This window comes from Notothenia rossii, assembly GCF_949606895.1.
Source record: "Notothenia rossii genome assembly, chromosome: 6".
Taxonomy (NCBI): Eukaryota; Metazoa; Chordata; class Actinopteri; order Perciformes; family Nototheniidae; genus Notothenia; species Notothenia rossii.
The window spans coordinates 81533612-81546000 of record NC_136909.1 but is presented as its reverse complement, the minus strand read 5'-3'; the positions used below and the strand labels follow the sequence as shown (position 1 = coordinate 81546000).

General features: G+C 40.4%; 2 protein-coding genes across 15 annotated transcripts in view; both read left to right on the top strand.

Moving 5' to 3' along the window:
• The window catches only part of kcnq5a (potassium voltage-gated channel, KQT-like subfamily, member 5a), a 97655-nt gene extending 92105 nt beyond the window's left edge, over positions 1 to 5550 (top strand). For all 13 annotated transcript variants that reach the window (XM_079691104.1, XM_079691102.1, XM_079691105.1 and 10 more), the window contains 2 exons: positions 435 to 561; positions 1163 to 5550. In XM_079691104.1, coding sequence (XP_079547230.1) covers positions 435 to 561; positions 1163 to 2182 — 1147 coding nt within the window. In that variant the 3' untranslated portion in view covers positions 2183 to 5550. The remainder of the gene's footprint in view (positions 1 to 434; positions 562 to 1162) is intronic.
• Positions 5551 to 6012: 462 nt separating this feature from the next.
• Positions 6013 to 12389, top strand: part of ddx43 (DEAD (Asp-Glu-Ala-Asp) box polypeptide 43) — a 41403-nt gene continuing 35026 nt past the window's right edge. The window contains exons 1-8 of one of the 2 annotated variants that reach the window (XM_079691114.1): positions 6013 to 6416; positions 6912 to 6967; positions 7678 to 7789; positions 8072 to 8173; positions 9128 to 9183; positions 9424 to 9535; positions 9819 to 9920; positions 10325 to 10380. In XM_079691114.1, the coding sequence (XP_079547240.1) occupies positions 6074 to 6416; positions 6912 to 6967; positions 7678 to 7789; positions 8072 to 8173; positions 9128 to 9183; positions 9424 to 9535; positions 9819 to 9920; positions 10325 to 10380 (939 nt within the window). In that variant the 5' untranslated portion in view covers positions 6013 to 6073. The remainder of the gene's footprint in view (positions 6417 to 6911; positions 6968 to 7677; positions 7790 to 8071; positions 8174 to 9127; positions 9184 to 9423; positions 9536 to 9818; positions 9921 to 10324; positions 10381 to 12389) is intronic. The other variant, XM_079691115.1, reaches the window with a different exon arrangement.

Here is a 12389-nt window from a genome sequence, read left to right as displayed (position 1 = left end):
AAGCTTGTTATTCAGTAATGATATTTTCTACGTGTTTTCAGTTTGTGAACACACACAAAAACACGCTTAAAAAAATGCATTGTCATAACTTTTGTTTCTGACTGTATTTGTACACATCATTTTGGGATGTAGTGCTCACAAATGACTTGCTTTTATGCCTTTCCTTATGAAAATGTGAAGATTTTTTTGGTGCACATTGGTTTTCATGTGTGAGAATAACCCATGCAAACTACATAGTCAATGATATCCAATCTTTTTTTCCATAATTCTGACCATTTCGGGCACTGACACAGCCAAGCGATGTGTTTTTTACTGTTTTACTAACTCCTCCCGCTGCTGCTTTAGGTTTGTTGCCTGACTTGGGATAACCTGAAATGAAACTCGGGTGCCTTGCTTCTATTACAACATCAGTATTTTTTCAAATGTATCAACAGGGTGGATCAGATTCTGGGAAAAGGCCAGATTCCCGTGGATAAGAAGGTGCGGGACAAACTGAATCCAGATGGAGAGTCGCTGGAGGGCATGAGCATGCTGGGACGGGTGTGTAAGGTGGAGAGACAGGTGAGTCCAAAAAATAATCTTACAGGAAAAGCTACATCAGCACTGTAGCGGCTAACTCATAGGAAATCAAACTGAAAATGTAACTCAAAGTGAAACTGCCGCTGGGGCACCAGATAGCGAAACTTCCGCAGGGAAAAATCCAAGTCAAGGCAAGAACGTAGTTTCCTACATTCATTTCCAATCAATGAACAATGGATTTACGTGAATTCTTGCCCTGTAGCCTTTCCTGTGACTCACTCCAATCAATTTCAGTTTTAAATATTCTGTAGGCAATGTTTACAAATGTGTTCCTCTTCAATTTTAAATTGCGACATCGTCCTATTTCAAGGTCATGGTCACTGACTCTTACCTAAAAACTGTACCTGTATATGTTTTGAGATATCCTGGATATCACGGTGCAGGGATTGATAACAGAGGAGTTTTACGCTTGACTGCTTCTCTTTCACTCCTGGATAGATGCTTACTGCATTGTGTTGCTCCTACTTTTATTTTTTGCAATTGACAAGAAAGTTGAATCAAACCCAATCCAACCTGTGCTGATTTGATTTGTGCCTCTCTCTGTTTTTCTCTACTCTCTTGCTCTCTTTTTTCTTGTTCCAAGGTGACTTCCATTGAGTCAAAGCTGGACTCTTTGTTGGACGTTTACCGCCAGGTCCTCCAGAAAGGCCCCACAGCCCTCACTCTCTCCTCCCTGCCGCTGTTCGAGCTGGACAACCACCAGCACCTCAACTCCGACTACCAGACCTCCGTCATCAGACCCTCTTCTCCCCAGGGGGGAAATCTTGTTGGAGGCGGAGGAGAAAACCGTGGAGGATTACGCCGTTCTCTCAGCGCCAACCCCAGAGGCCTGCGTCTCATCCTGGCTCCTTCCGATGACGACGGCCCCCCGGACTCAGCCCCTCCATCCTACCCCCCGTCCACAGCCTCTCTCTCCCCGTCCCCCCTGCTGCCTCCTGATAGCCCCTATCCAACCTTGGTCACCCCCAATGGTACCTCCAAAAGAGCACACTTCCCTGACCTGCCTCCTCCACCTCCATCATCAGGGGGCTTCACCCTCCGTCTGCCCCCCCTGCTGCATCCCTCCCACCTCCGATGCTCCACCGACCCCCTGCCAGATGAAATGACAGACGTGCTGCCGCTGGATGAGGGCAGCCTGGGCCCATCCGTGGTTCTGGGGTCCAGTGTGGATGCTGAGCAGGAAGGGGATGGTGGTGCGGGGGTGCAGTCACAGGAGGGGGTCTGGAGGAGGAACATGAGCCTGGAGGTCAACCCCCTGCTGCTGCTCTCATCGAGCCCAGACGAGAGGCCTTCAGACTGGGGAGGCTCCCTCTCTGTGCACAACCTCAGCCAGCCTTTGAGCAACCATAACCCCGGTCTGTCTTCCGCGCTCAACAACAGCAACGGTAGCAGCAACGGTAGCAGACACGGTAACGCCCACGCTGACCTCAGCAACTGGGATGGAACAGAACTCTTAATTAGTGAGTGCAAGATAGAGCCAGCTGAAGAACATTTCAACTTCTTGTCCCAGGAACCGGACCCCTCAGACCTCTTACAGACTACGGAGGAGGAGGCTCCTCCCCCAGAGTTCCTCAGTCAGTCGCCACACATACACCTGGCATAACTAACCACACACACACACACACACACACACACACACACACACACACACACACACACACACACACACACACACACACACACACACACACACACACACACGCATACTGTATGTACACATCATTTTAAGGAAATGTACACAAATACAAACTTTCCTTGAAGATAAAAAATGTTTGGTCTTTCTCTAAGGATATTTGGAGATGTAACTTTTTAGAAAAACAGATTGTTCGTATACAATGACATCAATACAAAAAAGTTGATCAAATTGATGTTTGTTTTAAATAAAGACCCAGGAAAGATAGTTAACTTTGATTTCTGAGCCTGCAGTCTGACACCTTTTTAAACTAATGTTAGAAGAAAATACAAATCATTTGTTTACAGCAGTCCTTCTTATTAACTCAAAGGAAAAGACTGTATGATTGTACCAAAGCCAACATGGGTGCATATAACAACAATCTATTGTCTAGTTGAACCTCAAACATGCCACAGTTACATGCCCTCACAACCACTCTTTCACACACACAAAAACACACTGACACATGCAACCATCAACCACAATCACCACTAACTCCAGCTAACTTGACAAAGAGCTGTGACTGACTTTATACTTTTTTGTTTTCATACAAGTGCTTGTATTCAGAGACTTTGTCGAAAAGGAGTGTGACTCACTCTCCTTATTCAATGTCTGTCTTTGGCAATGTGAAATGTCATCTTTTACTTTCATACATATCACTGCATGGACTGTTTCCAAAAAAAATAATGAATGAAATTAGAACTATAGGCGGGGCCTGGTATGATGGGAATATCTGAAATATAAAAAGAGTTCAAAGCATCCTCAGCATGTATTTAGACCCAAAGCTCCCGTTCTGTTTCTACAACCACAGAATTAGTTCATGTTTATCTGGCTGTTTAGTTTTGTCTTTCAGCTAGTTGTCAGTACATTTCGATCGGGCAAACCTACTTGGAGAAGATTTCTTATCAGCAATCGATCGGTGAAGACAAAGTGCTGGACTATGTCTGAATAGTGAATTGCAGTAGGTTTATCAAGCTGAGCATGAGATGCTGCATGTCTAAGCTGTTGCAATAAGAGCAGTTGCACAACGCTCGTGGCCTGCATATCTTTCTGCAAGTTACTGCAACGTTATGTAGTTATTGTTTGTTTTTTATTTTTTTTAGCCCCCCCAACACAACTGTTGGACAGCTTTTAACTTCACAAGTGCAAGTCCTGACTGCACGGCTAACGGCTAACTCGCCGATAGCTGCAATTGTTAGTTAGCCGTTTTTAGTTGCCCCATCAGAAGGTAAAGCTTTTTGTACATCAGGAAACTCCGTAAATCATAGTTAGTTGAGGGAAATCTGAAAACATTGTGTCAATTGAATATGACCCAGTTCTATTAAAATCAACTTAGTGCCATGAAGCCTTATGCACGTCTCCTGGGAGAATGAATGAAGCAATCACCTAAGTGATGTAGTTAAAGAACAGATGTTCAGGGGTGCCATTCTCCCTATTACACCTTTAAAATGATTTGTAAGCTCTTACTTTAAGGACAAATAGCTAATGTTGCTTTAAAGCAATGTTTCCTCAAAATCCTAATCACTAGAGTGTGAACAAAGACTGCCTATATGAACATTATATATTGAACTAATGTAAATGTAGTTATGAATAACCCACTTACAATGACCTTTTAGAACAAACGTACAACCTCTTTTAATTTGTTTAGTTGACAAACCCTGTCTTTTTACCGGGTGCTGTTTGCACCTTGTGCATCAATAATGATTAGAGGCTGCTGGACTAAACATATTCCCTCCTCCCAATCCAGAGCACAGTAGGGGTAGTGAGGAGTTACAGGGCCACATGTGCAATGCACAGACTCCACTTATAACATATCAGGTTACGTTGGATTCACCTGAGAAACCCATGATAACAATGTACTGTACATGCACTGTTGATGATCCAGTATGTGTGTTGTTACTTGATCCATGTGTCCCTTCTGCTGCTGACAAAAATGTGATGTATTCAAATTGTAAATCAGGAGCGAGGGTGGATGAGATGAGAAAGATTTGCCATATTACAGTATCTTAATACAAAATGCTTATATATTTTCTGTGACTTCTGCATTTTCAACATTCAACTGGTGCACTTATTCAGAGGAATGTTTTAAGGAAACTTCAGCAGGATACTGACGAAGCAAGACAGAATTGAATCTGAGATTGAGATTAAAATGTGTTTGTTGTGTGGCTGCTTACAAGTTGTCTGCTGCCCCCCTGAAGAATATGTTTAGTTTACCACCATTTTGTATGTGCATGTACTTCCTCCTCATCACATCAATCATAATTACAATACTTAACCAATTACGGTTATTATGATACGCTTAAAAACACTCAAGTGCACATATGTATATGTAGGTGCAGTAAGTCCATATTCAGATTGTTTTCACTAGCAGGTTAAAGGAAGATGAGGCATTGCAAGTTTCCTAAATGACACTGTCCTAACACTACAATTCAATGCCATCCTGCTTGTTGACTGCTATTGAATCAGAATTATGCAGAAAAACTATGTCCCCCATCTTAATTTTTGTTAGCCATTTTGATTTGTTTTTGCATGTTTACCTCTTAGGGGTTTGCCGTCACAGCAGTCTTAAAAATGTATTTTAATGTGTTAATGACAACCTTGATTCATCATGTTTTTTTCAGTTATTTCCCCTTTGTGTTAAATGGTGAGTAAGTGCATCGCTTAGCAAATTAATATTCTGTAGTAGAATATAACAAGTATTATCTCCTAACAAATTAAAATTGTAAACACTTGATTTTGAAATATTCTACAGCCCATGCTGACTTTTTTTCTGGTATGATGAAATATATCATCAACGTGAAAGCACAGCTGTTTTTGAAGACTTTGAGGAGCCTGAAAATGTGACATGGTAGTTCAAGGCTTAATATTGGAATAGATTATTTTGTAGTTATTGATTGAGCTTTGCTACATATGAAAAGAGGCCAATAAGAACTGTCTGTTACTTTGAAACGAGATGTCAAACACAAGGAAAGCCCATGGATTGTTCCTGTCATACAACATGCTCAGCTTTTGCTATCTGTAAATTGCTTAAGGGTGCCTTTCTTGCATATGAAAAGTATTTTTTTTTTCACGAGGCTATAAAGGTCCTGTCCACAGACTTTAAATGGCTTTGATGGCTAATAATACAATTTATCTACTGCTTGAACAGTAATGTATTACACAACTGGGCCTTAAAGCTTGATAATGTTAACATTTGTATTTCTTTGAAATTAATTTATTAAAGTGCACATTATGTTCTCTCTTGATGAGAAATGCAAAAATAATTTTATTATTCTATAATAAAGTACAAATCAACGAAACTGTTTTTGTTTGTGTCTTTGATTTACTGTTCCGATCAACATTTAAACAAAAAAAACAAGAAAGTAACACATGATGGTCATGATGACTTTTTGGGATAAGGATTGTATATTCAGGGTAGTGAACAATGGGTAAAAGTCAAAGCATCTATTAATATTTTCGCGAATTCCTCCACCTTTCTGTGCTACACTATGAATATGACAAGTGTAAGATTATTATTAACTAAATTCAGTGTTAATAAATTAAATATTTGTCAAAATCTTATCAATTTTCATAGTAAACTTTGAATACAGGACTTTTACTTGTAACAGAGTATTCCTACACTCGGGTACTTCGTCTGAGTACTTCTCCAACCGTTGATAAGTTCAATATTTATCAAAATCTCTCCACAAAAAAAACGTGGAAGTATAAACTCACAGAGGTTACATGAAGGCGGCATTCTTGATTGACAGCTTGACAGCTAATTTTGACGCAGTGAGTTAGCAGCATGTACGTAGGGTTAGCAGGTGGAGAGCCAAATTGAAAATGGCCGACTGGGAAGATGAGTACAACGTGGATGGCGTTGCTATTCAAAAACCTGCCGCAACATCAGCTCTAACTGAGTGGAAACCGTACCGCGATGACAGTCAGAAACAAAAGGAATATTTCGGTGTGAGAAATGGAACCCGGTCTGCAGCCTCCAGAGATTGGCAAGCGGACCGTGGCGACCAAGAATCCGAATATAGAAGTCGTCGAGGCGGGGGCGAAGGTCGACCGTTTCCCCGGAGCTCCGGAGGCCCAGGACGGGGAACCTTTGGCGATGAAAAGTCGGACTCTTCACAGCCTGTGACTTTTGCTGTGGAAAATAGTTTAGTTGGCAGGATAATAGGTATGTTTTTAAAACAGTTATTCCTGTTTTAAATGGTGCTATAAACGTTGGAACCTATGCTAAATTGTATTGCTAGCTATGCTAAATCACTAGCTAGGCTAAATCAGCGGACTTCAGTTGGTGTCAAACTGTTGACGTTTGAGCAAATTGGTGAGGTACTGTACTCCATTTTCACAGCATGTGAATGTCAATGTACTTTAATTGAAATGTTATATTTCCATAGCAGTACATTCACTTCAAAATGTTTTTATTTCATCCGTTGGAGCTAAAATACAGTTAGCTATCTTAGCCTACGCCAAGTTAGCGTTGCTAGGCTAAGCAGTCACATGGCATTGGTTGCGTAATAGTCATTCTGCACAGATTCAGGAACGTGTGTGTGGGTATGATCTGTAACATTGCGTTAGTGTAGTTTATGTTGCATCTCTTTCCCCTGCTGTACTTACAAGTGTGTAGATATGTTTGGTTAGACATTAAACACATTTAATCTTGTTAAAGGTAAAGGAGGAGCCAAAATCCGTGAACTTGAAGAGAGCACTGGTGCAAGGATTAAGGCAAGTTGGGTGTCGTTAACGTCAAGCTAATGACGTTAGTGCACATCCATGAACATGTGGATTTCTTTGTAGCTTTAACCTATAATAATGTATTATTGGTTTGTATTAATTGTAATAGTCCTGTATGCTATATAATGCAGTATTAATAATCTAAATCCTCAAAGTAGCTACTAATTAAATCGGTAAAATACATGTAGTGGTCTAAAAGGTAAAACATTTGCCTCCAAAATGTAGCAGAGTAAAAGCATAAAGTATCACAATGTGAGACTGACTGACAATTTGTTAGGGGAGTTTTGGGCGTCATTGCAGAGCCTTGGTCAGGGCATGTTTAGGAAAGAGCTGCATGGATTGATCAAGTTGCCGATTTAAATGATAAGCCATCAATTTCAGTAAACAACAATTCAAAATTGCTTGATTCCAGCTTCTTAAATGTCAATATGTTCTGGTGTCTCATGCCCTATGACAGTAATGTAAACAACTTTAAATGGTGGACAAAACAATTAATATGGGGTCCTTTTGGGCTTTGAAAAACACTGATTGACCTGATGTTCACCTTTTTGACTAGAGACCAAATACTAGTTAATCTAGATTAATAATCATCACATTATTTGACCCTGGTAAAAAAAATCATTTTTTGCAGCGCTAGTATAGGATGTTTGATATATTCCCTTTATCTCTGCAGTTTTTTTTATTCACTTTTTACATTGTAGGTAAACAAAGGGGACTATCAAGGTGAGGTGGTCCTCTTGGGGTCCTCTGAAGCCCAGCAGAAGGCCAAGGAGATGATTGAAGAACTGGTGTCAGATAGAAACTCTCAAAATGGTAATTTTTCTGAAAACTATCATGAAAGCATTCAATTAGGTGCTAAATATCCTTCCACAAGTCTCATCCCATAGATGTTGTCAAATGTGACGCTTTGTCCTAAGAATAAATGTTTTCTGCATGTGAAAACATTCTAGATTTTTATTTAGCAGGGCCACATTAAATGTTCAAACAGTGGGACCAGGATGGTTTACAAAATGTCACCACTAGGTGTCACACACAGCTGCTCATACAGTGTGGAATATATCCCCCCCAGCTTTCTTACACTTTGTTTCTGCACAGCCTCCGGAGGCCCAGGACGGGGAACCTTTGGCGATGAAAATTCAGACTCTTCACAGCCTGTGACTTTCACCGTGGAAAATGGTTTAGTTGGCAGGATAATAGGTATGTTTTTACAACAGTTATTCCAGTTTTAAATGGTGCTATAAACCAGTGCTTCTCAAACTTTTTTCAGTAATGTACCCCCTTTGAAACATTTTCTCAACCAAGTACCCCCTGACTGACCCCGACCGTTTTTGATCGAAAAAGCCTATATACATAATTACAATCTAGTGATGTTCCCTCAGTGTGTGATGTATTAACTCCTTCGTGGTATGCATTACAACAAACTAAGGATATGTTCATCTTCATGCATGAAAAAAAATAACATACCACTTTTATAAAACAGATTTTTCCAAGGAGTTTTTCAATTTAAGTAATATGTTATTGTGAAAAACTATAAAATACAATACAGACATTTTACATGTTTATATGAGGACCCCCTTGGTGGTTCTAGGAATGTTTTATATAAAAGGGTGTTTTCTATTCAACTTATTGTACTAAGATTATTTTTTTAATCATTCATTTTATTTTTTTAATTAACCTTTTATTTTTTTTTCATAAATCTCACGTACCCCCTGCAGTACCCCAACGTACCCCCAGGTGTCCGCGTACCCCCATTTGAGAATCACTGCTATAAACGTTGGAACCTATGCTAAATTGTATTGCTAGCTATGCTAAATCACTAGCTAGGCTAAATCAGCAGACTTCAGTTGGTGTCAAACTGCTAGACGTTAGAGCAAATTGGTGAGGGACTGTACTCCATTTTCACAGCCTGTGAATATCAATGTACTTTAATTGACATGGTATATTTCCAAAGCAGTACATTCACTTCAAAATGTTTTTATTTCATCCGTTGGAGCTAAATGCTACTGTTAGCTATCTACATTAGCCTATGCCAAGTTAACTTTAGTTAGGCTAAGCAGTCACATGGCAATGGTTGTGTGATCCCCATTCTGCACAGATTCAGTAACATGTGTGTGGGTATGATCTGTAACATTGCGTTATATCTTGTTAAAGGTAAAGGAGGATCCAAAATCCGTGAACTTGAAGAGAGCACTGGTGCGAGGATTAAGGCAAGTTTAGTGTCGTTAGTGTCAAGCTAATGATGTTAGTGCACATCCATGAAAATGTGGATTTCTTTTTATACTACTGGGTAGCTTTAACCTTTAATAATGTATTATTGGTTTGTATTAATAATCTAAATCCTCAAAGTAGCTACTAATTAAATCGGTAAAATACACGTAGTGGTCTAGGATGTTTGATATATTCCCTTTATCTCTGCAGTTTTTTTTTATTCACTTTTTACCTTGTAGGTAAACAAAGGGGACTATCAAGGTGAGGTGGTCCTCTTGGGGTCCTCTGAAGCCCAGCAGAAGGCCAAGGAGATGATTGAAGAACTGGTGTCAGATAGCAACTCTCAAAATGGTAATTTTTCTGAAAACTATCATGAAAGCATTCAATTAGGTGCTAAATATCCTTCCACAAGTCTCATCCCATAGATGTTGTCAAATGTGACGCTTTGTCCTCAGAATAAATGTTTTCTGCATGTGAAAACATTCCAGATTTTTATTTAGCAGGGCCACATTAAATGTTCAAACAGTGGGACCAGGATGGTTTACAAAATGTCACCACTAGGTGTCACACATAGCAGGCCATACAGTGTGGAATATATCCCCCCCCAGCTTTCTTACACTTTGTTTCTGCACAGCCTCCGGAGGCCCAGGACGGGGAACCTTTGGCGATGAAAGGTCGGACTCTTCACAGCCTGTGACTTTCACCGTGGAAAATGGTTTAGTTGGCAGGATAATAGGTATGTTTTTAAATGGTGCTATAAACGTTGCAACCTATGCTAAATTGTATTGCTAGCTATGCTAAATCACTAGCTAGGCTAAATCAGCAGACTTCAGTTGGTGTCAAACTGCTAGACGTTAGAGCAAATTGGTGAGGGACTCTACTCCATTTTCACAGCCTGTGAATGTCAATGTACTTTAATTGACATGGTATATTTCCAAAGCAGTACATTCACTTCAAAATGTTTTTATTTCATCCGTTGGAGCTAAATGCTACTGTGAGCTATCTACATTAGCCTATGCCAAGTTAACATTAGTTAGGCTAAGCAGTCACATGGCAATGGTTGTGTGATCCCCATTCTGCACAGATTCAGTAACATGTGTGTGGGTATGATCTGTAACATTGCGTTATATCTTGTTAAAGGTAAAGGAGGATCCAAAATCCGTGAACTTGAAGAGAGCACTGGTGCGAGGATTAAGGTAAGTTCAGTGTTGTTAGTGTCAAGCTAATGATGTTAGTGCACATCCATGAAAATGTGGATGTATTCCCTTTATCTCTGCAGTTTTTTTTATTCACTTTTTACATTGTAGGTAAACAAAGGGGACTATCAAGGTGAGGTGGTCCTCTTGGGGTCCTCTGAAGCCCAGCAGAAGGCCAAGGAGATGATTGAAGAACTGGTGTCAGATAGCAACTTTGAAAATGGTAATTTTTCTGGAAACTATCATGAAAGCATTCAATTAGGTGCTAAATATCCTTCCACAAATCTCATCCCATAGATGTTGTCAAATGTGACTCTTTGTCCTCAGAATCACATTTTTCTGCATGTGAAAACATTCTAGATTTTTATTTTAGCAGGGCCACATTAAATGTTCAAACGGGTAGGATATTAAAGCTCCCATGTCATGGCTATTTCTACTGATCATAATTCCATTGTTGAGTTCTACTAGAATATATTTATATTGTGCAATTTTCCAAACTCACATTGGTTTCTCATACAGCATCTCTGTAAAGTATGTGTATTCACTCTCTGTCCTAAATGGCTTGTTGGAGCTCCTGCCCCCCCCCCCCTCCATGTGAGCTCAGTGTGCTCTGATTGGTCGAGAAGCTGACAGGCTCGTTGCTGCTCGCGCACACACACACTGCTGCAGGAGCAGACAGGCTTGGCGATATAGCAGAACAAGCGAAACTCATCCTGAGCACACTCAAACACTCACAGCCGAAGTAAAAACAATAAGTGTGGCTTGATATTGAGTAAGATAAAGTTTTATAACGCTGTGAGAATGGGTCTGCGGAGAGCATTTCTCTGCGATCCCAACGTAGTAGTCCGAAAAACGTTAACCCAATTAAACAGTCGTGGTAGATACCTTGTTTGTTTTAAACATCATAAATACACAAACAACTATGAATACTTACAGGTTTTACCCGAATCTCCCGCTGCTCCAAACCAAGTAGGAACAGCATCGTTCTTCAGTGCCCTACGCTGTACATATCCGGCATGAATCGCTGAAAGGTTAGGGAAGCTTTGTTTCGTGAAAGGCTGGCAGAGGGTGCGGCCATAGCTCTGGGCGTGGCTACTGGGTATCCCTATGTAGCGATACCCAGGAAGTAAATGAGAAATCTCCAAGCCCCCAGGAAGTGCGTCGGACTCAGATGAAAATATTCGTGGTGGCCAAACGGCGGTACTACACTTCCGTTTGGTTGCCAGGCCCGGAAACACTTTTTCCCATTGAATTACATGAGGAAAGAGTGGTCTGTAGATCGTTGGATAATTTTTATAAAACCAAATAAACTACCCAGTATGAACACTTGTATAGAACCTTATTAAAAACATTCGTTCCTCAAGTTGTAAAAATGTGCTAATAACGTTATTCTGAGTTATTTTCCTCTGCATTGTGAACGTGCATCTAACCCACGGGACCACGCCGCCCGACACGTTCATGTGATGTGACGTGTTCAGTACTACATGAGTTTTACCTTTACCCATGGATGCACAATAAGAACGGACTCATATCGCTTTACTGCCAGCCCACGGAGCTGTAATAATTAGACCCTCCAGAAAAACGCGGGCCAAAATCCTTAATTATGCGGGCTAAAATCATTGATTATGCGGGCTAAAATCCTTGATTATGCGATAAAAATGCGGGGTTTTTATGTGATTTTATGCGGAAATATGCGGAAAGTTGAGAAATATGCGAACAGTTGTGAAATATGCGGGAAGCGGAAAAAAGGTGATTATTCTCCCGCACCCTGTTACTAGGCTACTACTGAATGAAAGGGAGCACTTTTAAAGAGTTGCTATGATAAACAAGCATACTACAAGCAAGCTACATCACAGAAAGACACACACACACACACACACACACACACACACACACACACACACACACACACACACCTACCTCCTCTTCATTCTGTTTTCATCCTCGGGAAGATTTAAAAAAAAATAATGTATTCTTTATTAATAACATTTTTTTTTTTACTGTCATAT